This window comes from Dermacentor albipictus, chromosome 10 (genome assembly GCF_038994185.2).
Source record: "Dermacentor albipictus isolate Rhodes 1998 colony chromosome 10, USDA_Dalb.pri_finalv2, whole genome shotgun sequence".
NCBI classification, from domain to species: Eukaryota; Metazoa; Arthropoda; class Arachnida; order Ixodida; family Ixodidae; genus Dermacentor; species Dermacentor albipictus.
Window position 1 is genome coordinate 7362501 of NC_091830.1, and position 26885 is coordinate 7389385.

General features: G+C 45.8%; 2 protein-coding genes and 1 long non-coding RNA gene across 3 annotated transcripts in view; 2 read left to right on the forward strand and 1 right to left on the reverse strand.

The window, feature by feature from the left end:
- The window catches only part of LOC139050657 (venom metalloproteinase antarease TserMP_A-like), a 265847-nt gene extending 261101 nt beyond the window's left edge, over positions 1–4746 (reverse strand). Inside the window, exons 1-2 of the mRNA XM_070527247.1 lie at positions 4724–4746; positions 25–88 (exon numbers count right to left, since the gene is read on the reverse strand). Of these exons, the coding sequence (XP_070383348.1) occupies positions 25–88; positions 4724–4731 (72 nt within the window). The 5' untranslated portion in view covers positions 4732–4746. The remainder of the gene's footprint in view (positions 1–24; positions 89–4723) is intronic.
- Positions 1–14661, forward strand: part of LOC139050659 (venom metalloproteinase antarease-like TtrivMP_A) — a 38906-nt gene extending 24245 nt beyond the window's left edge. Inside the window, exons 11-14 of the mRNA XM_070527251.1 lie at positions 4810–4947; positions 7670–7820; positions 9989–10099; positions 13337–14661. Coding sequence (XP_070383352.1) covers positions 4810–4947; positions 7670–7820; positions 9989–10099; positions 13337–13381 — 445 coding nt within the window. The 3' untranslated portion in view covers positions 13382–14661. The remainder of the gene's footprint in view (positions 1–4809; positions 4948–7669; positions 7821–9988; positions 10100–13336) is intronic.
- Positions 14662–17236: 2575 nt separating this feature from the next.
- On the forward strand, positions 17237–25784 carry LOC139050661 (uncharacterized). Its single transcript, XR_011509000.1, has 2 exons — positions 17237–19785; positions 19931–25784. It is a non-coding gene; the product is annotated as an uncharacterized lncRNA (long non-coding RNA).
- Positions 25785–26885: the final 1101 nt, after the last annotated feature.

The window sequence follows — 26885 nt, forward strand, 5'->3', positions numbered from 1 at the left end:
CTTCTGCCACAGGGTGTTACTTACAAGAGTACGAAGTTGGGCTAGTTGGTCGAGCATCATTGCGAGAAGAACAACGCAGCGACAGGACCTAAGAAAAACAAAACTGGCGCTGACTCTCAACTGCTTGGTTATTCATTGGGAGGATTTAGATACATACTCGGCGGAACGATATTAAAATATCACTTTAGAATCTGCGTGTCTACAAAGAACCCAAAGAACGAAAGAAGGGTCAGCCGACAACAGTGGTGAAGCGAAACACCCACCAGGCTCACGAATTCGACCCTATTGGAAAACAAAATACGAAGAAAAGTAACAAAGATAACACGCATCAATCGTAAATGACAATCAACCAGAAAAAAAACAGCAACAAAAGTAAAGAGGGCCGTGGTAACCAAGAAAGGGAGGGTCACAAGATGCGCGAAAAAGAAAAACACTAGTTGTCGAGATACTTAATATCTTTGTGAAATATTAAAACTGAAGGTGCGCTTGATGCACCTGGTAGCTCTTTTTTATGCTATACACCTCCGAAATTCAACATGCTCGATATGCAGAATATTTGCTTATTGCGCAGGGTTGATCACAAAGAACCGAACACCCAATCGCGTTGGAGCGCAAGGCGAAAGTACTACTCACGGTTTCCTTCCGCGAGTTCAAATTCTCGCTTATTCTCTTACATTAACGATCTTAGTCAATGCTTTCTACCTCTTCTTCTAGAAAAAAAAAATATCGAGCGCCAAATTTAATGTTTCACCGCCCTAATCTCGGTATTCATTTGTAGCAAACATTTAAACAGCCCATATTTAGACGCGTTTCCTTTGCATTTGGAAGCGCTACATTAAAGGGCATGAAGGACGATTAAAGACTTATGTCATTAGACATGTGTGTTGGCACTGAATTTAAAGTTAATTAAATCCGCACGTGAAATTTGCAGACAAACCACAGCAAGCACGCATACTTTTCACGATCGGGTATGTTAACAAAGCCCTTACATACTTGGTTTATCGGCTATATCACGTAATAATTCATTGTGACCATATACCTCCCGCCGCCTGGCTGAAGCATATCGACATCCATAGCGCACGGCGTTCTCAGTTTCTCTCAGCATTTTCCAAATTCTCATCGCTTCTCATGCTTCTCGATAGTGGTAGAGTATATATATGCTCACTGAAAGAATAAAGACACTTGGTTGTCCTTCTCTTCGTGCTGTCGTGTAGTGCTGTTTTCTGCTCGTTCACGTCGCCCGCTTGGTTGACGAACTGAAAGGCAACGGTGTCGATGCCTTTTTTTTGAAGTGCTGGCACACACGTTATATCGTAACGCATACTGCAAAGCTCGAGTTTGCGGCAGTGCAATGTTGAAATATCTCACAGAAGCATATTGCTACGAATTATGTTTATTTACAGGGTGAAACGAGGTCCTAGAGGGAAGCTACAGGCCAGGCCCAGCCGGCGCGGAGTACCCCGAGATCACCCGCGCACACTCTATTTCTTTCTCTGCCTCAGCCGCGCAGTGCTGCGACAATATATATTTATAGGAGTATAGACATAAATTTTTGAGGCTAAAGTGACTATAGCATACGCTTCGGATGCTTGTGAAGAACGCAATTACGTAGTATGACCGACAGCAGACGGTTAAATGATAATTTATTTCATTATTAATCTATTCCTAAGTGTTCAGCATTAGCAACTCTAAGAGCACCGTACGAAAATTTGCCAGAGTAAGAATATCACCGCAAACACTAATAATCCTAACGACCAACTCCAATTATCGATGAATACAAATTATATGGGCACTAGAGCAGTTCTTCCCGGAAACGAGGCTGCTCATCACGTAGCTAGCTCCTACAAACAAATACCTACCCGAACCCGGTGGCATATACAGTTATTGCTGGCAGTGCCAATATTCAGAATTTTGTAAATTTTGCAACAAAAGTTAATTTAGGTCATATGATTTGGGCTGCATGCCCCAAGAAAAAGCTAGGTAACATGACCAGCGCTGAGCAGTGGAAGACCGTTCAGCTCAGTTCGAACTCTGAACAACAACACCGGGTCGCCTAGATCTCTGCAGTTGCCGCCAGGGCCCAAGAGCTACTGGACGACGACTATACTCCATCAGATGCGACGCTCCATTTCAAAAGCCGGTTGCAGCACTGTGTAAGCTACACGAATTATTAGTCAATAGGACGGTCGAATGCCCCTCGAGATGTGCTCATCCACGCCGCGTCATCTGCTCAGCGTCTGCTTGTCGTCCTATTACATGCCCCACAGTGAATTGGTGGATTGACGAAAAAAAAAACTGTTTTGAAACCGTAACCACAAGCTACGTCTACATGCATGCGACAGTAGGGCTTCGCTTTACGTGCATGGTTTCCCTGCAGAAACCCGCAGGCTCCTTAGCAAGTAATACTGGCGAATGCCGTTGTGTTCACTTGCGTCACAGCGTCTTCTTGGTGTTTGCTCGCTACTGTCATCCCGTACCATGCTAGAGTGGGGTAGCAAATTAATGATGCTGGCTTCCATACCGTCCCGCACAGTCAATGCATCGCCAATGCTAATGATTTGGCGCCATCTGCTAATTAGAAATCAAACCAGCTTTATGACTCGGTGCTGTGTCTGTAGTCTTATAGCAGCATGAAAACAAACCGCGGATCTCGATAATTACGACAAAACATGCCTAATGATCCGACCTGAGCTTGGGATTCAACTTAGTGATGACGGATTTTGCCGCTTGTTTCTTGCCGACAGAGCTGAGAACCAGTAACAAGCGCTACTTCAGATCGAAGTGGGTGGTCGGCGCTGTATGGGCGCTGCCATGTTGCCCCGGTTGAGGTGGCTATTCGGTGACCGGCGGTAACTGTCACAGTAACTCTCGGTATACTACGTGCATGCGCAAAGGTCCTAACATTTCACGTATCGCTGTACCGCATCACGTAGTGAGCGAAAATAAAACTCTCTAGCGTAGCCAATAATCAGCCAGTTACGCCATGAACTATACACCGCTGAGCGAGGATATTGCCTTTGCACGCCTCGTACATTCGGCAGTGCTGCAACCAGCTTGTGAGATGGAGTATAGGTCCGGGGCGGAGGAGTGAAATGTTTTTCCTCCTCCTCAATCTTCAGCTGCATTCCACGTGGCTCCCTTCTCCTGACTAATCGTGATAGCTATCATGAAAATGTCATTCTTACACACAAACTATACTCGCGGACAACTTTCTGTGGCAATGAAGAGAAAGCTACGGAGGCAAAGCGCGCACAAGTTAGAGCGCTTCTGAAAAGATTCCCGTGTTTTAATTCACGGCCGTTTAAGCTGGGGAAGAGAAAACAAACGCCTTATGATCAACAGTTAAATAAGATGAAACACACCACTGAATGTAAAAGTTTACTTTTTTTGCGGCTTTTTCCTTCCGCGTCTGGGCAAACGCGACCCCGCCGCTCGTGGAAGCTGTCACTGTCATCACTGTCACTGTCAAAATCACTGTCAAACACTGGCGGTTTCCTTGGCACGGTAACACATGGGAAGAAGCTCCGCGCCCGTAGCTTTCTCTTCGTTGCCACAGAAAGTTGTCCACGAGTATAGTGTGACGTTAAAGACGCTAACGGCGACAGAAATTTAACAGCTGCTGCGCGTGCGTTTTCCCAAACACGGCCAGGAGGTGCAAGTGCGCGTCTCCTACCTAGCTCTGGCGTTGACTAAAGATGGCGCACGGGTGAAGTCGAGCAGGCTGCGGAGGGGTCCGTTGTCGTCAGCGCTTTAATTGTTCAAGTGAATTCCTTGACATCGGGTACTCCTGATTTACGTGATTCAAAAGTTATCTGCCTATGTCTGGGTGAAACTTAAATCTAGAACTGTATGACGGAAATGTATGTATGTCCAAGAGAAAAATATTATCACCCGAGAATTTGCCTTCAGCACTCCTTTAAGCATCGCTGAAGCATGCAGTGTGTTATATGAAACTAGGCATGCAGCTTGTATCACAATTGTGTAGCACGTTTTGCCAGTTCGCGTTTTGCATTGGTGAATTGCGTTCAGCGTATTTCTGTCTGAGCTATACCGAAGCAAGTTAGAGGCATTTAGAGCATGAGTACCTGCGGCTATTTCATGTATTGGGTTAATAAGCTTCCCTCTGGCTACACATTGTTTCGAAATGTACAACCTTATACGGGAGGGCTACGCAGAAAGCTACAAACTCAGTGCGAGCTCGAGTTTGAGCTTTGATAGTTCGTGAAAAAAGATAGCAGGGCACCCGCGAGCGCTGAGGAGGATGACATTGTGCATACAGAAAAGGCAACGTCGGTGGTCTACGAAGTTCTACTTTCTGCGTCGTGGCCTACAAAATTCTCAACAGTTGGTAATAAAAATGAATGTCTACAACCTGTATTATACAAACATCTTTTTTTTTTGCTTACCACTTTACCCAGTGTTGCAAGACATTCGTCCAATCACCCTTCTTTGCAATACGCCGTGAAGGCGAAGCTTAAGGATTGCTACCTCTATTGTAGTTGGCACGAATCATGTTAACCGATTCTTGCTATAATTTAATTTCGAGTATCCTAAGTCAGTTTTTAATCTCCATAATTTGCATGGCAGGTATGTAATTGCTATGCTGCAAAACTCCCTGCAGAGGACGCGAATTTCTATAGTATTCAACGAACTACTTCACAATAGCTTCACTCCACGTGGCTTTCTAAAATGTTCATTGCATCTGCATAAATTGCATGCTTACGCCCGCATTGATGCGTGGCAGGGTAGACGGCCATTTGTCTCCTGCAACTCACGGTGAGTGAAAAACGCCGCTCCTCACAATTACAGGCTGGGCGCACAACACGACAAGGTCGGGCACCTAGAATGTCCGTGGTCCGCCGGAAGCCTCATGAGTTACGTGGACGGCGGGACGAACAGGTACCGGCTCACCCCCTGCAGCAAGAGACAAATACGAAATGTGGTCGGGTAAGCTCAACTCTTGTACACGTATTCATCCGTGTCATTTTCTTTGTTTTATGTGTGAAACGCCAGCGCAGTAAACCGAATGCTGCTCGTGCTTAAGAAATGAAAACTTGGAGTCACAAGTGTGCAACTTTTTTTGTTGGTGGTCGATGCTGGTAGCTCCGTTGCAGATATGCGGTTAGCTTTTCCAAATATCGACACTTGTGTCCCGGTGATTCAAAAACCAAATAAAAATCAATTTATGCGACCTATACAATCATGTTGCGAGAGTGCACAGCAGTAAGTATACTAATAACAAGACGACATCAGAGAAGGAGTGCTTTCTTTTTAAATGTTCGTCCGCGTATGACATCTTCCTGTTGTTACTGCTTCGTTTTATAGATTTATGTTACATAATTAAATAAGAACTCGTCCTATATGGCACCCTTCACAATCATCGCAGAAAACTGCACGGCATGGCGTCACAAGCACGCAGCAGTGCTGTCGACAGCTTTGGCACAGGCGTAATCGGCGCGATTAGAACGCACTGTTCCGAGGTACTGTTGATGATTAGGCTATGATACCTACTGTAGCAGTTTTTAAATGTTTGCTGCGCGAATTTCTCTTAAATTCGGCGAATGGTAAAGAAGAAGCGAAATGTAAATATATGTTTTCTTTTCTTTTTGCCTACAAGCTCACTAGGCACTTTTTTCAGCTATGCGTCATAGCACCGTTTATGTTTGTATTCAGAGCTTTTCTATACTTTCACTGGTCATGAAACTTCCGCTAAAGCAGTGGAAGAAGCAAATAAATTGACGCGCTTTGCGAGGCCGCGAATCATAGAAATATGCTCGTTTAATTGCGAAGGACCCAACGGCTATACATCTCGCGCCGCGCATGAGGCACTGCATTGAGCTGATTCTTACCACCAAGATAAGAGAAAGAGGGAAGGCAGTGAAGTTAACCATATGCGAGTTTCTGGTTTGCTACGCTGCGCTTGGGCGAGGGAAATACGGATTGGACACTGTACTGCGGGCACTGGTCTGGAACATGACGTATTGTTTCCTCGTTGCCGCAGTGGCCACGAGCTTCGATGTCGGCCATTTCTATTCAGAAAGCGTAGACATTGGTAAACACGTCGCCCAAACATAGCCGACACAAGAAGGGCTCATCTCTTCGGGGAAATGTTGATAGGAGTCGTAGGGTTTCAGGCAGGATCCAGGGAATATAACCGAGCGTGCATGAATTCTAGTTCATTCTATTCGGAAGTGGTGCACTGGAGCGCAAGCATGGAGAGCATCCTTGCAGAGTCTGTCCTAAAAAGCGAGATTGTTAAGTGGCGGCACTCTGCAAGGGCCAAACGAACCGCACGTTGATTGCCGATGGCACCACAATGACTTCGTGGCAACTAAAAAATGACTCGGTATCCTTTCTCAGTCAAGTGATATATGGTCCCTTTGAATTAAAACACCAGTTCTTCGTGGGGACCATGCTGCAAGGCTGACAGTAAACACCGCAATGCCGGCTTCGAGTCCCAGAGAATTGACCATTTGTGTATCGGTTCGTCATTGATAAAATTAAGAGCGACGAGAAGCACGGTGAGTTACACTGCCTTCGATTTTGTCAAGTGAGAAGTTTTGAACTTGAAAGTGAAGTCATATGAAAACCATAAACTAGGAGAAATGTTCCGCGGCAGCTAATGGTCATTTCGCAAGCGTTGCTCAAGGCAAGCCACCATATAGACAAACCATACTTTCCATTGATTCTAAAGGACATTAACCTATTGCCGAGGACTGCGGTGACTGGCGAAAAGGACAGCCGCGAAATAGCTCCATCTGCTCTTACGCATGCCGGCCGCCAGTGTTCGCCCGCGTGGCTTTGTCGTCAGTCGCCACGTCATCAAGTGGCCACCCAATGAGGGCTGCGCCGATAGCTCGCGAATCCAGTGCGCTTGCTCGAAACTTGTGTTCGAGAGTAAAATATTCGGGTCAGTATGTAAAAGAGGAGGCACCCACCCCATTCGAAACCAATAAGACAAACCTTACGCAACGTTGACTTAACTCCAAGATCACCACATAAAAATAAATGGTTTCAAGGAATTCATGCCTAGTAAGATGCCACTAAGATGACGTAACGAAAAAGTCCGAAAAATACTATTCGAGACGAAGCTGTCACAGGAATATGCAGACTCGAAGGGATAAACAGTCGCCCAAGAGCAAGAGAAGCGTAAACCTGAAACCAATGTTTGGACAAGGGAGCTTGCCTTCGTCAGTGTACAGGTCATTGCCCTGAGCAAAACAAGTGCCTCTGTCCAAACGATGTCCCCAGGCTCACGCTCTACTGATTCGGCCTGTCGATCAAGGCACGCTTGGGTGTGACTATGTTTTCGTAGTCCATACATATACGTGTACAGCGTACAGCCTTTGTCAAAATTATACGGACTATATCGCGCCTTCGCCACAAGTGCCGTTCGGCTCTGTTCCGGGGTTGTCGTGGCGCTCCTGTGTATGGTGAGTAGGGTGATTCTTTTGATTGCCCAGGGCATTTGAGCCTCTCGCATGTCACAGCAATCCATTTAGCGAGCCTGTAGTTAGCAAGGCGGTCGGACGCAACCCAACTCGTATACTTTTGACAAGGTGTGTACGTCACGAGACAAAGAAGAGCTATCTGTGTATGCTAGTGCATATCTGGAAGAAACAACCTTGCCTGTCCGTGGGGACTTAGCGTGTCATTTTGTTTCCTGCAGGAAACTGCCACCATGGTGCATAATGGAAACGTCGAGAAGAAACATGATGGGGCACCCAGGCACCTTACCGGGCCATATGATAAACGCGGATACATTCTGCAAGCTGTTCTTAAGGAGAAAAACAGACGCACAACAACAGTACACCAAAATGGTGGGCTATACGTCCAAGAGTCCATTACCACGTCATTATCTTTATGAACGAAGTTCTCTATGTCCGTATAGGCCCACCCATAGAGTTTCTCACTACATTACCTAGAGGGAAATCTGGCGCTGCTGCGCTGTGGTATTCATGGGAATTCCGGTATATTGTGGATTCGGATTGGCATCGTTCTCGTAGAGACAGGACACCTTGAAGACGCGCTTGGCAAGTACCGTTCCGTCTGTCACAATGATTCATTTTCTACTAGAACAGCACTTAAAAAACTGTTTTAGCTTTATTATTACGCGAAAACATGTTTTGTTTAACTATGAGAACTTGTTATTGTGTGTACGACTACATGTTACGTAAAAAGCATCAGCGGGCCGCTAAAGTTGGAGGACAGACGACAAGGTTCGCGCTCGCTTTGAAACAGTTGGTCGTCTGTTCTTGCTTTTCTTCGCTTGTTCATGCATCGTGGGTGAGTAAAGATGTAATATGCGTGAATGGTAACATTTTATGAAGATTTTACTTTGAGAACGCGTTATTTGCATAGCCATATCCACGTATTAGACGAAGCCTCTTACAACACCAGCCAACACGAGCCTCGCAGACACATATACCGTCATTCCCATGACGGCACAGTGCCCCCTTAAGAAACTCCCATAGACGGTGGCGCCAGATTACCCTCTAGGTGTTATAGTGAGAAACTCTATGGGCCCACCTGCACTGTATGTCGAAAAAAAAAGAAAAGAAACGCCACCGCGTAGCCAGAACCAACACGCAGATATAGCTGTGGCTACCACTGAATTTCGCCCAGAGCATACTGCTTTAGCTTGTTAGACGTGCGTCATCGTTTCCTTGTTTGTCTCCCACACCAAGTTGCGCTTCCTAATTGCTACTTCTTTCTTATTCTGATCTCTTTCTTTTCTTACTCCGAAATTCCAGGACAATAGCTGAAAGGAAAATTTCATATTTACAAAAACGTTTCGCAGAGCTATAGACAGGAAACTCATTGAAGTCGTTCATAAAGCTTTGTGTTTGAGAAAAACTATTCATCCTGCTGCACCTCCCATCTCTTGCCCTCTTGAATACACTTAATTACAAGATATACTTAATACGCAACGCAAATCAAGACAAAGAATTTAGAAGTGTTGCAAGCACCGTCCTACACGCATCATCCACTGCCTTTATAGCAGACATCTAGTTTGCTAACCTCCCCCTCCTACCTACGTGACATCTTCTGGTGCATGTGCTGAAGTACATACTACCGTTCCCAGACCGAACTCCGTCTTAAAACCTAGCACAAAGTTCGGTAGAAATGACTCCTGTTCACGCATGGGCACTCCACGAATGGAAGGACTCCCACCTGAGTACGGGTCTTCTGACTAGCCGCGTTGGACTCTCCGCACGCCCGGAGTCCCGTCCGCCCATGAATCAGCATGTCAGCTCCTTCTTCCAGAACCACGCCGACCAAGGTTGTCTCTAAATATCCCCCAATCTGCCAATTCTTTTCGATCCAAAGAGAATGTCTACGACTTGCAATGGCTCCACTCCGGAGTGCAATCAGCGCAGCGCCCCACTTTTCACCTGAGCACCGCGCGCGGACGTGGTTTGAAAACGACGAGGTGGCTCTATCGTCTCGGCACGAATTCCCACAGCAACCGATCAGCACCTGTGCGAGTGTGGACCGCTAGGAGCGGGCGGAGTTTGCAGTGAAGGCTAAGACATAGCGGCCGAAAGAAAGCGTGGCAATCTTTGTAGGAGCTAATATTTTTTGTATCGGTACCAAACGTAATGGGTTCGAAAAATGTGCTTACTTCTGCGATGTCTTGCTTGAAGTCACATTGACTCCGTAATACAATCAAGTGGGGCCATTTGAAACGCCTGAAGCTTCGTTTGAGTACAGTAGTTGCCATCCCTCTGTATTCGAGTGCCACATAGACGTCATTACTGCTTTACTTTATTATTGTTTCTTGTTAGCATCCCTGCCTGTTACCTTTCTTTTATCCTCCTCCAGAATTATTGATTCGCTTCGTTTTTCTTTTTCTTAATTTAACAATCGACCTTCTTGATCATGTTATGACATAGTGAGAGCAATGAATGTTTTCGTTTGCACCGTATTTCCTTCTGATAAAAACTCGTCCTTTCATTTGTTATGTGCACTCTCTCCTCGTATCCAGACCCATGAGAACAGCAGAAAATGCAAGATGCAATGTTGCTACGTAACAGGTCGTCTAACATGGTGCTACGAAGTCGACATATTGGACGGCATGCCATGCGGTGGAGAAAGAGTAAGTACCTTGATATTTCGTCAGGTGATAAAATCCTTTCTCGAACTATAAGACGTTAAAATAGAATCGATGGTCATCAGGAAACACTGCAGTCAGCTTTTCAGCGGAACAAGGACCTCTGTTTTTTACGTCCCCTTTTATGTTCAATTTTCTTTATCGTGCGTAACTCCAAGCGCCTGATCAATTGGCGATAATGACGGCGCGGCGCCGTGCGAGCCGCTGACGAGATAAATGAAAAATAAAAGTTTTCGTTGAAAATGCGGTTGCAGGTGGCGAACCGAATGGGCAGACTTAAATTTACGTGCACAGCTCTCAAACAGTGTGGCGCAAAATAACGAACTCATTATTCCTGTTATAATTCATTTAATTTGCATTCTAGATCACCTTGAAATAGTTGTTTGATAGAGGCTGTCGTTCTAGTGCTGTATCTTATTCAGATGCTGAAGGGCCCAGGCCTGTAACTCGAGGGTTGCGAGGCCAGATCTACCTGATCAGTAACACGACGAGTAACAACACGCTAAAATCTGGCTATCCCCGACAATGCAAGATTCAAACTGTGGGCTCGAGAGCGCTGCCACCCTCACTAAACGCCAAGGCTCTGTGCGCGGTCACAGCAGCAGGGGAAAACGTTATCCACGACACAGGGGCAGCAGTTACACGACAAGCATACATTGCTTGCGGAGAACTGCCATTCGCTACTCGGCAGTCCATGACTTACATTTCAAGATAAAGATGCATGCTTAGAGAGCAGTAGTCCGCAACAAAATGCGCTCACACCAGGTTCCATGGTTAGCGGCAAGCTAAACTAGTTCGCACCACATTTAGGGACCCCTGTTATTCACAAATCATCTTACCTGCGTGGTTCAGCCCAGGGGTGGTATTCTCGGACAATTGCTTTCGAAAGCATCTTCCCTTTCGCGACATTCAGCGTAACCAGTGCTGTGCCCATTGGCGTCTACGAGTACCAGCATTCCAGGCGTTATGCCAAGCCCGCTGTTGCCCGTCCGTGTCGGCGCGTACGCCGTTGTCACGCGAAATCTCGCGAAAGTGGAAGTATACTCGCGAAAGTTGCCGCCCGAGAACACCGTCAGAGATGCGCCGCCGCGGGAATCTTCCTGCCACGCCTGATTCAGATTGCTCTCGCGGACACGTCTATCGATGCGTACGTAGCACGCGTACTACATCGGCACCAGGTTCACCGAGAGAAGGGAGAACTGCGAGCAGAGCCGCACATGCCCGCGACGGCGCCAACGCTGACACGCTCACTCCGGCCAGTCATCGCCCCTTGCGCGCGCTCGCTCAGTTCTTATGAACTCTAGCTAGTCACTCGGTCGCGCGCAAGCGTGCATCGCGCGGCGAGCACGCAAGTCACGACCACTCCAGCAGCTCTCGGCGGCAGCCGTGTTAGCCGTACCAACGCTTCCTAGATAGCACAAGGCCTGTGCACTCCTATCCATGACGTCATGCTACCTGGCCCGACTGCCATAGAATCTAATGGGGATGCTCCCGAGTAAGCAACAATGACTTTGACGTCGCCGCTTTCGTCACGCCAGCCTTGGCAATCGAAATTTCGGGCCAAGTAGCATGACGTGTGGAGCGTAGTGAACAGGCCTTGTGCAATTTAGGTGGTGTTGGCCGTACGCGAACGCAGTGGTCTCGGTGCGCGCAACGCGCGGGAGCACGTTTGCACGCACGGCGCGCGATCACAGGCACCTACAGACCTTGCAACGCTTGATGTAATCTAGACCGATTCGTACCTCTTCTATTGAACACTTCGTCGTGACATTTCCGACAAACGGAACTTCCTTTATTGCCGTAAGCAGCAACCAAGGAAGGAAAAGATTTGAGGACAGAAAAGAGCGTCACTTGCAAATAGTTTATTGAAAGCACGCGGGATCATATTTATAGGCGAAGGTGACTGTGTGCGCGCATATATTTAAGTGCATCGTTAGTGAGCGCGAGTGCTGGCAGCAAAACGTTAGCCGTTACTTGCTAGAGCATCTTAGTGCACTGGATGTGGATGACCCGTTTATTGTCAAGAATTGCATCAACTGAATGAACAGAATTGCATACCGTTGCATCAACGGTAGGGCAAGGGAACACGAACTGTGTTTCAAGAATAAGATTAACGCACATTGCACGGCGATTCCTGCACGTGTGAGCCAGATCTTCTCGGTAACAGCAAAGATCCCCTGGCACGGGAACTAATGGAGGAATTATTGGAACTAATGAACTATTTCATCAACATCAAACGTGTCGTCTGTGTCAGGGATACATCTGTGGCTTTACGTAGCACTGAACGACAGTTTCTGCACAGTGTGATTGGATAACGATGCAATTTTTTTTTTACTATTGTGCGTAAGCGTAAGTGCGCGCATGGCCACCTCTGCCTATATGATCCAGTCGGCTTTCGATAAACTAATTGCAAGTGACGCTCTTCCCTGTCCTAACGCTTTATTCCGCCACTGGGGACGTGTTAACTTCGGTGAATAAGATGAACCGACTAGCCCAGCAACGAGTATTGAGAACTTCCTCTACCTGTGCCATGCCTAACTGCAACTGGATGGCTGCAGCTAGGCAGCATAACTGACGATTCCCACGTGGACTGCGAACGCTTCTTAAAGCTCGTCCGTCGTGCGAGTCAATACAGGGTGTTTCACTTAAATTGAGCCAAACATTAAATATATAAAAGCCATGTTTGCCATCGACAAGTATTAAGTAAGACTAACTATGTGATTAGGCGGAATGCAAAAAAAAATATAATCTGAGTGTCTGCAAGCGATGGCAAACATCATCACCTTGGTTCTGTTCAGCTACGTGGCATTTGCATACTTTTAAAGTTTGGCTCAGGTTAAGTGAAACAGCCTGTACAACTCCGCATATTTTGCCTGATGCCGGACAGTATGAACGTCAGAGACCTGTCCCGAGGCTTCTCAAAACCAAAAGGGATTTAACGCCGTTCCAATGTGCAAGTGGAAATCAATCTGATGCACAGTGCTGAGTAAATACCCCAGCGCTATCATTACGGCTAAGTAAAATATTGCTCACGCTGAGCCAAGATTCCCAGCGTGAGGCCGCTTTTACTCAACGTGATTTTGAAAACATTTCATAAGAAGCACAATACTTGGATAATGTTGTTTGGCGACCCACAAGTTAGGCAAGACTTTACAAAGTTCCTTTTGTTTTCCGCTGCATTAAAAACAATCATTATAGACAGGCGTACCCTTTCTTTCGCAGACGTGCATAAAGGGGGAATGCAGGAGTCGGCACCCGTGGCCATGAATCGCAGCATTCAAGACTACAAGGATTGTGGAGACGAGTAGACGAAGGGAGACGAAATCCATACCTCAAGAGTTGTTTGCGTTAATGTCCTGTTTTTTTTTTTCTTCTTTTGTACTAATTTTAACTGAAAATGCGCAGCTGCAGCTGCACTATACGTGTTTCATCTCGGCATTTGACCCTTTCATGCTAACACACCTCAATTAAAACAAATTAAAGCAAAAATAGAAGCATTACTGACAGCCACCACCTATGGAAACCGTGACGGGGTCCAACTGTTCTTTTTGAAAGGCGTCATGGCGAAGGGATACGGAAGAACCTTGGTTACGCTATGTTATTAAGCGTCAACAAGGTTTCTCCTTGTTTCCCGCTCTACGGCGGGCATGAAGGGACGAAAAAACAAGAGAGCATTACCAGACAAAATATAAGTCTAGAAGGCCGGCACAACACGGGATCACGTCGCGGTAGGTTTTAGTTTCTTCTGAAAGACAACAGCGGCGGCAGCAACACGCTGCTTCCGCATTCCCACGTTAGGTTAGACGTATGCGTTGCAATAAACGACGGCAGTAGCACAATTAAGCTACTCGGTACAAATTGTGCCCATAGCGGTGCTAATTAGCAAAGGCAATTGCACAGTCTATTGTTTTTGAGATACGCAGCAGGTCTCCCGACAGCTTTCTTTATATAATAACACATAAGGCAAGGGTTCTAATATACAGGGTGATCATTTTTAAGTTTAGGGGGATATTAAAGACTAGCATCATGCATATAGCATATCTCTAATCTTTGAGCTGGATTATTCAGATAGGCGAACATTACTTGCACGAGAAATAAAGACACATATTCAACTAATTAAGCGAAATCCACTAATCATATTTTGAATTAATTACCTTACAGCGCATATTGCAGTTTACGAATTGTATCCAGTGAGTTTACAAGGTGTATCCACTTGGAAATCATTTCCAGAATGGCGCCAGTATGGAGATACGCGCCATCAAACTTGCTGTAAAAATTCACACTTGTTACTTTTATTGCGATAGCTGTTATATTCACACTCCAAGCGCGTTTCTGCCGTCGCCGTGAGGCTCCCTATAAGACCAAGGGTGATAAAATCGTCACCGCGCGCCGTATGCTGTATGTGCGAGTGAAAGCGCGCAAGGGTGAGCCGGCGATCGCGGCTCAATAATATCGCACACGCAACGGAAGAAAGCGGGGAGGAAGCGCGCCCTCTTCCGTCGCGCGCAAGGCTCCGGGATGAGGGTAGGGAGGGGAAGCGAACACACTGCTCCACGAGAGTAGGCCCAGCCTCTAGGACGGCCCCTACTGCTCCCCCGGGAAAGTCAGTGATGTTTCTTTGAAGGTAGAGCGCCGCAAGGCGCGCGAAATGTCTAATCCGGCGTGACTAACTCGGCATGAGAGCCTCGGGCGCGAAAAAGCCGGTCCGACATATCTTTACCTTCTGGCGTTCGTGTACGTACGACGTAGCTTTACACACAGCGATCACTAGATAAGGCGTCAGTGCCCACTGCTTCACCTGCTTCACCGTACCGGCCACCAGCGTCGCAGCGTGAACAAACTCTACCCCACTCTGCAATGCCGGCTATAGCCTAGGGCCAAACGCATACGATGCTGGCTTGCCTAGGGATTAACGCATACGATGCTGGCTTGCCTAGGGACAAACTCATACAATGCCGGCTTGCCCAGAGACAAACCCATACAGCAGCAGCAAAGAAACTTCTCTGCCGCAGTACCTATAGGCAAAGTCACACATTTTCTCTCGCATTCGTTCATACTCGCGCCTGCGCACAAACGTCGGGTGACTACTGAAATGCCATGCCCCGCTGTGCTGCCTGCACAGTAAACACTAATTTGCCCATATTGGCGTCTTAACAGCTGACATGCCGTTTGCTCCCCCCCCCCTCCTCAGCTCAATATAAGTACTCCCACGAGAAGAAGTAAAATAAGTTAGAACCATTATGGTGCCCTCGAGCTCATTTAGCGGAATGTTAAGGGGCACTGCGGTAGTAAAATTGAGGTTTTCAAATAATAACTGTGGCGTAGGGTAGATAGGGAGTGTTGAAATACGCCCATATCTAACACGAGCCAAACAGCGTAAAAAAAATAACTCGGTCGTGACTAACATGGCTGTCTGAGCCTGAGCGACAATATCGGTAGCATTATTCCAACAGTCAGATTTGAAATATCCCGCGCAATGTATTTCCGGGCTGTTTAAATTTGCTGTTCGGAGTAGCCGCGCCTTGGCGCCGCAAAAGATGCCGAAAGCCGAAACTACGCGCGGAGGATTGCAAAGGTCTTCGGAGCGCGCACGCGCGCGCTAAAAGCGACCAAGCGGCAGCCATCACCAGCAATGGCGCATACTTATACCGCTGTTGGTGCCTCTCGCAGTGTTTAACGCCCCAAGGTTCCTCGGCAAGTGATTTTGCACAACCATTGCTTGTTCTATGAGTGCGTATGTGTTCTAAGTGACCAGACACGCTGATAGAGTTATTGAAGGCCTCAATGCAACAGTTGGCCGTCCGGAAGCATTTTGTAATGTAGAGCCCGGGCCACTGCATCTTGAAAGCCATCAATGTCCGCGCTGCGCTGTTTTCGTGGCTTAGTTCGCAATGATTCGAGACGCAGCACCAAGGTCAATTCGCTCGCTGCGGCTGCCGCACTTCCTCACTTCAGTGCTTTGACAGCGAGTTACCGCAGTCTTCGAGTGAGATGTGTTCGTGTTTGCTTGTGCGCGCGTGACGCAATGCTTGTTAATTTAGCTACTATGTCTATACGGCCGATATTTATACCGAAAGTTTATACGGACGATAAAACCACTATCCTTACTTTCTGTAGTTGTCCACTAATTTGCTATCGCAATCGATGCTTCTCCTTTCGGCCGAAACTGCGACGTTCTTTTTTTTTTTTGACAAAACTTTCTTTTATGCACTGAAGCACAAAAGTAACGGGAACGGTCATGTATTTCGTTCCACATGTTGGAAAATATCTGGTAACTATATTCATTTATAAAATATATTATATTCATTATAAAATGTAATCATTTCAAGCGGTTAAGTCTTGCAAGCTCACCCGTAACAGTTCGTATATTGCAATATGTGCCGTAAAGTAATTAATTAGGAAGTTCATTAGTGCTTTTCTGCTAATTAGTTGAATATGTATTGCAATTTCTCGTCGTAGTAATGTCGACCTCTTCGAATAATGCAGCTCAAGGACAATAATTATGCTATCTGCCACAGACGATTTCTAAATAATTCCGTAAAGCCTAAATATTGTCCCCCTACATTGTGATGTGCCACTGGTCTCTCATCGAAATGCTGGGAATAGCATACAAGGTCAATGATCGACACGGGTAAAGCGAGCCGTCCGAGCTTATGTTATCCTGGAGCAGCCATACCGTTTGCACGAGGTAGGAAGACACGGCATATATAGTGTGAACGAGGCACTCAACCGGAGGCAAGCTAAACAGTAAAGTCGCTTCGCAACGAGCAAAGCCAGGCTACAGTGAAAAGTGCTCAAAACAACAGTCCGTGTCACAAGTGTGCGAAGCTGGGCTAGTTGTTCGTGCATCAAATGACTGAAAGGCCGAGCCTGCTCCAGTATCACACGAAAACGAACAACACCGGCGCTTGTTACTCTAGCACAGCACAGTGCCTTCTTTGCTCGGCTTCCTGTGGTCCGATTGCGACAGGCACGTACCCAGGGGGGGGGCCCGGGGGGGCCCGGGCCCCCCCCCCCGAAATCAAGTGGCATACCCCCCCCCCCCCTCCCCACCCACGCCACCACTCACATATTTCTGAAGCGCCGCCAGATCAATGTTGAGACTTGGCAGCTATTAATCGGTCAGAATTATGCTGCCTTCACTCCTTTTAGATGGCGGTAGTTATCGGCATCTGTTGTAATGTGAAGGACAGTTTTCTCATAGATTCCGCACCCGTGCGAATAACACGAGATGCGTTCAGTTGTCACCATCTATTCAACCGTCACGCGCATAGCTGTTGCTTTTGTTAGTTCAACCTTTTTTGTTCAGGCTGATCCTGGGACCAGGAGAGGGATGCGGCTGTTGCTCAGCTGGTCTGTACTCTCATGGAACGAGTTGCGGCCGGAGAAAACGCCAATTGCGTTTAACTTGTCCCTTTGCTTTATTATTTCATTGAGTTACGGCTCGCCGCGAGGCTGGCAGATGCCCGCAAACATATACACGTGATATGGGTTAGATAAGGTGGGAAATAAAATAATATTAAAGTATGTCCATCATGAAATCCTGCAATAATTCTTAAACCTATTAGCAAGATGACTGTCGCCCGTTACCTCGTCTGTTTTTCCCTAATTGTATAGCACTTTTCGTGCAAAATAGGCAAGTGGAAACAAAAATCGCAAGAAGTTGAGAAATTAAGCAATCTACTAAGGGAGAGAGCCAAGGCAACAACCAAACTGCAAGGAAAAGCGAAAAATAAAAAAAAAGTTAACCGTTGTTTATGAGAATATTTATGGATCAACATCTTTTTATTTAAAAAAGGAAGTAGAGGAAACGCTGCCGGAAGTGGAGAACAATTACTTGCTTTGAATGACGCTTCTACAGTTATCGGTCGAACCGCCTCACGTAGCCACTTCTCTGCTGTGCTCATGTGGGTGTTTTTCTAACCTTTCGCGATGAGCGCAGTACTTCTAGAATCGCAGAGTCCTGCGCTCTACGCGGTTGTGTGGGACTTGCAGCCGCACAGCGTTGCGCAATTCGCGGAACTGTCAAAACTGATCAACAAGGCGAAAATAACTGATATTCGAAACTATAACATGAGAAAGACTGAAGAAGCTGTAAAAAATGAACGCAGCCTGAAATCAGTAAAAAAGAAACCCGGCTTGGGACAAACCATGATGTGTACACTAAAAAATAATGTCATCAGCAATCTCGACGATATAGTAAAAGAAGCGGAAAAATTCTAAGCTGACCCGTATACAGTACTCAGAGGAGTCACGGTACGTCACTTAGAAACGGTAATGAACAGGATACAGAAACTCTCTTATAACTAGCGATGAGGTCAGAAGGGCCCTGGAAGAAATGAAACGATGAAGAGCGCGGGAGGAGAAGGTGGAATAACAGTCGATTTAATCAAAGATGGAGGAGATCTAATGCTTGGAAAACTGGCGGCTCTTTATACGAAGTGTCTATCGACTGCAAGAGTCCCAGAAAACTGGAAGAATGCAGACATTGTACTAATCCACAAAAAGGAGACGTTAAAGAATTGAAAAAGTATAGGACCATCAGCTTGCTCCCAGTATTATATAAAATATTTACCAAAATAATCTCCAATAGAATAAGGGCAACACTGGATTTTGTCAACTAAGGGCACAGGCTGGCTTCAGGAAGGGATACTTTACAATGGATCACATCCATGTCATCACTCAGGTTATCGCGAAATACGCAGAGTACAATAAGCCTCTCTACATGGCTTATATAGATTACGAAAAGGCATTTGATTCAGTAGAGATACCAGCAGTCATAGAGGCACTACGCAATCAAGGAGTACAGAACGCTCACGTAAAAAGCTTGGAAAATATTGCTACATGCATGTGGTATTTGTTTGTTTGAATGAGGCGCATGGGCGCCATAACTCCATAAAAGAGGAGGAAGAACGAACTGGGCTCGCGGTGTGAATCTAACCGGTCAGCGCTGCAACCGTTGTTGTAAATATAATCTGTAAATAGTTTCTCGTCTTACTTACTCGTCCTTCACGTAAGAATATCTACAGAGGTTCTACAGCTACCTTAATTCTACACAATAAAAGCAGGCAGATACCTATAGAGAAAGGGGCCATGCAGGGAGACACAATTTCTCCAAAGCTGTTCACTGCGTGCTTAGAAGAATTCAAGCTATTAAACTGGGAAGGCTTAGGAGTAAAGATCGACGGCAAATATCTCAGCAACCTTCGGTTTGCCGATGACATTGTTCTATTCAACAACAATGCAGACGAGTTACAACAAATGATTGGAGACCTTAACTGAGAGAGTGTAAGAGTGGGGCTGAATATTAATATGCAGAAGGTGAAGATAATTATAAATAGTTGGGCAAAGGAACAATACATCAGGATCGCCAGTCGGCCACTAGAGACTGTGAAGGAGCTCGTTTACCTAGGACACTTTGGCAGTAGCGGCAGCATCTGACGCATGTCCGCTGAAACACGTTTTTGAAATATTACAGCCTCATCGCCGATACTGTGAGCCCATACCGCCGCGCGGATTTCCCTGCCATAGATCTACTATCAACGCACATTCCGAAGCGCCCCCTGGACCAGTGGCTATATCAAGCCCTGACAACCGTTTTCCTGCGCACTTTGGCAGTAGCGGCAGCATCTGACGCATGTCCGCTGAAACACGTTTTTGAAATATTACAGGTACGGTGGCTTCTGCCTCGTCTACAAGCTTTACCCGTGGAATCGTCGGGCGCTCGTCGCAAGACTGTGGTGCCCGTGCCCCGTCTTTGGCCTACCCCGGTTTCAAGCACTCAACTTTACTCCCGGTTTCTTCTGCCACTTGCAGCCTCATCGCCGATACTGTGAGCCCATACCGCCGCGCGGATTTCCCTGCCATAGATCTACTATCAACGCACATTCCGAAGCGCCCCCTGGACCAGTGGCTATATCAAGCCCTGACAACCGTTTTCCTGCGCACTTTGGCAGTAGCGGCAGCATCTGACGCATGTCCGCTGAAACACGTTTTTGAAATATTACAGGTACGGTGGCTTCTGCCTCGTCTACAAGCTTTACCCGTGGAATCGTCGGGCGCTCGTCGCAAGACTGTGGTGCCCGTGCCCCGTCTTTGGCCTACCCCGGTTTCAAGCACTCAACTTTACTCCCGGTTTCTTCTGCCACTTGCAGCCTCATCGCCGATACTGTGAGCCCATACCGCCGCGCGGATTTCCCTGCCATAGATCTACTATCAACGCACATTCCGAAGCGCCCCCTGGACCAGTGGCTATATCAAGCCCTGACAACCGTTTTCCTGCGCACTTTGGCAGTAGCGGCAGCATCTGACGCATGTCCGCTGAAACACGTTTTTGAAATATTACAGGTTGGTGGTTTTCTATCAGTTACCTTTTGTATGTGCTAGCCGCTGCTGCCAACGCTGCTTGAGATTTACGAGTGTTACTAGTACCTGTTGAAATGTCGCGTAGTTGTGTGTGCCGCTCCGCGGTGCCTGACAATGGCTTGTACATGACTTGCTGTGAGTGCAAATTCAAATTTCATTTTGGTTCGTGCTCCGGTATAACGGAAGACGCTTTTACTGGAAAGCGCGACATGTCTAAGAAGGCATGGAAATGTGAGACATGTCGGGGGGTGGGACAAGGGGCGGATGCTGAAATTGAGCGGCACACGCCGCAGAGAGACATAGCAGTTCGACTTCTAGCAATCGAATCCAAGCTAGATACCCTCTTGGATCTGCCAATCAAACTGGTGGAACTAGAATCGTCTGTGCAACATATTTCTGATAAATTCGATGAATTTCAGACGAGGCTGCAGGCTCAGGAAAAAGTTACCACACAACTATCAAACAGAGTTGATCAACTTGAACATGCAGATTCGAGCAGTGAATTGTCTCAAATCAAACGGGATCTGGATAACCTTGAATGCCGTAGCCGCAGGTTAAATATTGAAGTACACGGTATTACTGAAAGCGAGAACGAAGATCTAATGATGAAGGTAAATGAAGTAGCGATGCAAATTAAGCTTCCACTATTGAACAAGAGTGATGTTATGGCTATACACAGACTTCCCGCTAAACCAGGCAAAACACGGGCGATCATTATCCGTTTTGTTCACCAGGAACTTCGCGATTCCTGGCTTGCTAACAAGAAGCAACTAAAGGACCATGGGCACGTGTTTTTCTGTGAAAATATGACACGGCTATCACGTGCTATTTTATCAAAGACGAAGGAATGGGCCCAGACATCAGGATACGCATACGTCTGGCATTCAAACGGTAAAGTTTTGGTGCGAAAAAGGAGCGGCGACCGAGCTGTTGTCATACGCGGCGAGGAGGATCTGGCCAGTCTTACAGCCTCGAAGTGATGGCGGCATACGTGATAGCAAAAGATGTGTTATGTTTACTAAACCACAATAGCGACCCTGGAATTCCAATTTTCTGGGGATGTCGCGTCGTTAAAGAACCAATGTCCACTTTCAATATTTCATTTTAATGTGCGAAGTTTGAGAAATATGTTTGATGAAGTCAGTTTGTATCTGTCTGAGCTGCAACACTGCTTCGATTTGCTTTGTTTTAGTGAAACGTGGTTTACATCAGAGGATGAATGCGCTTCTATTTTTGGATATGACTGTATCTCTGTTTACCGAACGAAAAAACTAGGAGGAGGAATTGCTATTTATGTCCGATCTGGTTTGTCGTACAGTATAATCCCCGAGCTCAAGATTGTTAACGAATGCTATGAATGTATTGGTCTTCAGTGCATGAACACCTTGATTTCGGTAGTGTACCGCCCGCCATCTGGATCCATGTGCAAGTTTTTAGAATTTACTGAAAAATTATTAGAACTCAGCACCGAACTTAAACTCGAAACAATATTCATGGGCGATTTTAATATAGATGCTTGCCCAGACAACCTAGAATATACGCGTTTTCAGGAAACTTTTGAATCATACGGGTGTTCAAATGTCATCAACGTGCCTACTCGCATCACACCCACAAGCCAGACAACACTTGACCTCTGTGTGACGAGTTTTTCTGCTGAATATGTAAAGGCAGGAGTCTTGATGTGCGATCTTAGTGATCACTTGCCTATATACTGTCTGCTACCTCATAGACAGCCATCCAATATATGCCCTGAAAGCTTAAAAAGAATTTATTCAGAACAAAGTGTTAAGAAATTTGTTGAACTAGTCTCTGTTTATCGGTGGGACGAAGTGACCGCGGAAACTGATGTAAATAAGGCTTACGATGTTTTTATATCTACCTTCGCGTTGTTATACAACAGATGTTTCCCACTTAAGAAGCTTAAAATACACAACAAAGCCAGAAAGCCTTGGATAACTCGTGACCTCTATAACAGGATAAAATGTCGAAACAAGCTCTTCCAAATCTTTTTGAGTAGCAGAAGCGAAGATGACTTTCGGTCTTTCAAATCTGAGCGTAACAAATTGAATTCCGATATTAAACGCTCTAAACAAGAATATTACGCGAACAAGTTTTTTGCTATCATGGGAAATTCAAATCTCATGTGGAAAGCGATCAATGAAATAATTAACAAAGGCGCTATCACAAGAAAAGTTGCATTTCAGCATAGTGAATTGTCAGATATTGAGGTTGCAAATACTTTTAATTCTCATTTTATTGATGCTGGTGCGTCCTCACAAAATGATACACCAGTCTCTTGCACGGAATATATATTAAATCGATGTTCTTCTACGCTGTTCTTGGCGCCTACTGAGCAGCACGAGATACAGACAATAATTTTATCGTTGAAAGACAGTTGTGCTTCAGGTGAAGATGATATAAAAGTGAAGCCGTTGAAAGCCGTCAGTGAAATTGTAAGCACGCCTCTTTCACATATCTGTAACTTAATTCTTTCTAACGGTGTGTTTCCAGATAGGATGAAGCTAGCCCGAGTGACAGTCATTCATAAGAGTGGCCCAGTTAACGACATGAATAACTACAGGCCAATATCTGTTCTTTCTGTCTTCGCGAAAATTGCTGAGCATGTAATTAATAGAAGACTTTGTGAGTTTCTAAACACGTATAACATAATAGCTCAGGAGCAATATGGTTTCTGCAAAGCTAAATCTTCAGAAACCGCTTTACTTGAAATAAAGGAACAAATCCTTGACAACATAGAAAACCGAATGTTAACTCTAGGTATCTTTCTAGATTTTAGGAAGGCCTTCGATTGCGTGCAACACGATGTCCTTTTGAAAAAGCTACCTCTTTATGGAATTCGTGGTGTCGCATTATCCTTAATAAAAAGCTATCTGACCTCTAGAACACAGTACACAACAATAAATGGAGTTAGTTACGAAATTCAGCACATTAAGTACGGCGTGCCGCAAGGATCCGTCTTGGGGCCTGTTTTATTTTTACTCTATATTAATGATATTGTCAATATTCAAGGCTGTTCTAATATTATATTATACGCGGATGATACTAACGTGTTCTTCTCAGGAAGGGAAATAGGAAATCTTTTTGAGCAGGCTAACATCTGGTTACAGCAACTAAGCTTGTGGCTAAATGCGAATAAACTCCAATTAAATATAACTAAAACTAAGTATCTAGTGTTTAAATCAAAAGGAACAATAATCCATCCTCAGATAACACTCCAGTTTCAGAAGGTCAACCTCGAACGGGCATCAACAGCCAGATTTTTAGGAGTTATATTCCATGAAAATATGTCCTGGTCACCGCACGTAGACGTTCTTAGAAAAAATATCGCTCGTGCTGTCGGTATGCTAAATAGGTTGCGATATTTGCTACCGATAAATGTGAAGCGCAATATTTACAACGCGCTTATACATTCTCGATTAACGTATTGTTTGCTAGTTTGGTCAACCACTACACAAACTAACTTAAAATCAATTCAAACACTCCAAAACCGCGCACTGCGCGCGATAGGTAACTTAGAACGTACTGATACCACTAAACTATACTATAACAAATATAAAATATTAACAGCATCAAAACTTCACACTTACAAATTATTCCTCGAAATTTCACGGCAATTCTGGGAAGACAAATGTTCCTTCCAAAGTAAATACCATGGCAGAACGACAAACTATAACCTCAGAAAAACTCTGATAGAAAAACCACGTTGCAGAACGAAATACGGAGATCAAAAACTAGCAGTTCAACTTCCTAACCTTCTAAACGACTACCCCTTGGTATTGGACCTGCTAAATTCTGGAATTTCAAAGCAAAACTTTAAGAAAACGGTAAAAGAATTGTTACTATCCGAAGACTAATAGAAAGGTTGAACTACAGGTATAGAAAATTTTGTTCATGTTTCTTGTTGTTTTTAGAAAACTGTGCAAACTTTAACCTTTCAGCTACAGGTATGGAAAATTTCGTACATACTTTTTTTCCCTGTTGTTGTTGTTGTGCTTCAATTGATTAGAAAACTGTATAAACTTTAACCTTTTTTTTCTTTTCTTCTTACGCGAATTGTGTACTCAAGTGTTGAAAATGTGTACTACTTTAATTTCATGTGTGACTTCCTGAAAGCCTGCCACTGCCATGTTGCTGCCAATGTACGGGTGGCACGGCCTAGTCAGGCAAATGTTTTGCCTTTAGCCGTGTCCCCTAAGACAATCTGTTCATTGTCTTAAATAAATCAATAAAGAAAGAAAGAGAGAAAGAAAGAATTAATCACAGGGAACCCTGATCATGAGAAGGAAATTCACAGAAGAATAAAAATAGGTTGGATCGCATACGGCAGACATTGCCAGCTCCTGACTGGAAGCTTACCATTATTATTGAAAAGTAAGGTGTGCACTAGTGCATTTTGCCAGTGCTGAATTATGGGGCAGAGACTTGAGATCAAGTTAAGAAACGCGCAAAGAGCGATCTAACGAAGCTTGCTAGGCATAACGTTAAGAGAGAGAAAGCGAGCGGTTTGGATCAGAGAGCGAACGGGTATAGACGATATTCTGATTGACATCAAGACGAAAAAATGTAGCTGGGCAGGTCATGTAATGCGCAGATTAGATAAGCGTTGGACCATTAGGGTTACAGAATGGGTACCAAGAGAAGGGAAGCGCAGTAGAAGACGGCAGAAAACTAATGGTGCGATGAAATTAGAAAATTCGCGGGTGCTAGTTGGAATCGGTTGGCGGCAGGACAGGGGTAATTGGAGATCCCAGGGAGAGGCCTTCGTCCTGTAGTGGACGTAAAACAGGCTGATGATGATAATGAGGATGATGATGACGACGACGACGACAATGATGATGATGATGATGATGATGATGATGATGATTATGGAGGTGGTGGGCCCCCCCCGAAAAAAATTCCTGGGTACGTGCCTGGATTGCGAGCTTCATTAAGGCGGCAGCGTTAGATGGCTTGTGGGTAGAAAAATCCGACCAATGCCCGGCGTTACGGAACAAAAAGTCAAGCACTTCTGCCTGTAAGCAATCAATTTCTTTATCAATAAAAGAGCTCGATTATCTTTGTTCGCGTTGAACGGACGCCCTCCTAAATAGACCTCTGCTCCTTTCTCTTCATTAAAATCTACTCCTCCCATTCCTTCTAAATAATCAGTGTAGCCACAAAAGTATCTGCGTGTGGTTTCTCGGTTTTGTTCAAATTTGCCGAGCAATATACACGTCTCTTATGACGTTTTGAGGAGTATAAGTACGCCTGCGAGAACTGGAAATAAATGTGCTGTTGAAAGTTAGAGCTCTGTGTTTGTTTGATTTGCCTTTCCGTGTCCCCCTCATTCTTCCTCCGCTACAAGAAAGTAGAAGGCACCGTATATGCAAGCCCGTGTAGCTACCTTCGTCGGTTAAACTGAAAAAAATAAAATAAAAATTTATTCAGTGAACCTGCCGCATCCGTCTTAATGGTCTTCATAAACTTGCCACGACCGTCCTAACCTGCCGTTAACCACGCAGAAGCAGTGTTCATGTCAAGGCGACTGAAAAACAAGTAAACGAAAAAACGTAATAGAAAGCAACAACGCATTCGAATGGGAATATTAAAGTAACTTAATGAACGTCTCGTGCGCGCGCAGGCACTCGCCTTCATCTTCTTGAGCTAAAGTGAATATCAACCCTTCTTTCGGTCCCTTGATGCACAACCTACGTGTTCGCACGTAGGTTGTGCATCAACAAACTAGGCGTGTGTTGTGCACACGCCTAGTTGTGCAAATCTACAAACTAGGCGAGTGTTACCGCCCCATATTTTAAGGCGAAAGCCTTGGGTGTCTATGGTGGCGGTGCCCCTGGCGAAACTGCGCCGCGACGAAATATGGCCGCCGGAGCAAACATGTCAAAATATGCTCTGGTTGACCTCACATTTCCCAGGGAGATTCCTGTAATCCAAGTAAATTAGTGGGTTTGAAAATAAGGTTCGGTACGTCTCGGTCTGGGTGGGAATCGAACCCGAGCCTCCGGGATGCGACACGAGCACGCTTACCTGAAGCCGCGGCTGCGCCACAGTTGTGGCTTTGCTAAAGGTGCGCCTGGTGCGTGCCCATTTGCACACGTCACGTCGTAGCCATCTCGCTCACTGGTGCGTGCGCCATTGGCGGCGCGCGTGACGGCGCGGGGTAGGTGGCGCCACGTCACGATTGCATAAATTGAGCGCGTCGATGGCGTTCCGAAGTCTACGAACACTGTAATGCTTTCGCATTCCCACGCGTCAGCAGTGTGTCTGCACATCTTAAGTTTAGCAACTGCTGTCGCGCCAGACGTTGTTGCGCAGAAAAGCAGGCGCGCGCACTGTGCGCATCAACGTCACAGTGGGAGCGGCCTCGGCGGCGGTTGTCGGCGGCAAA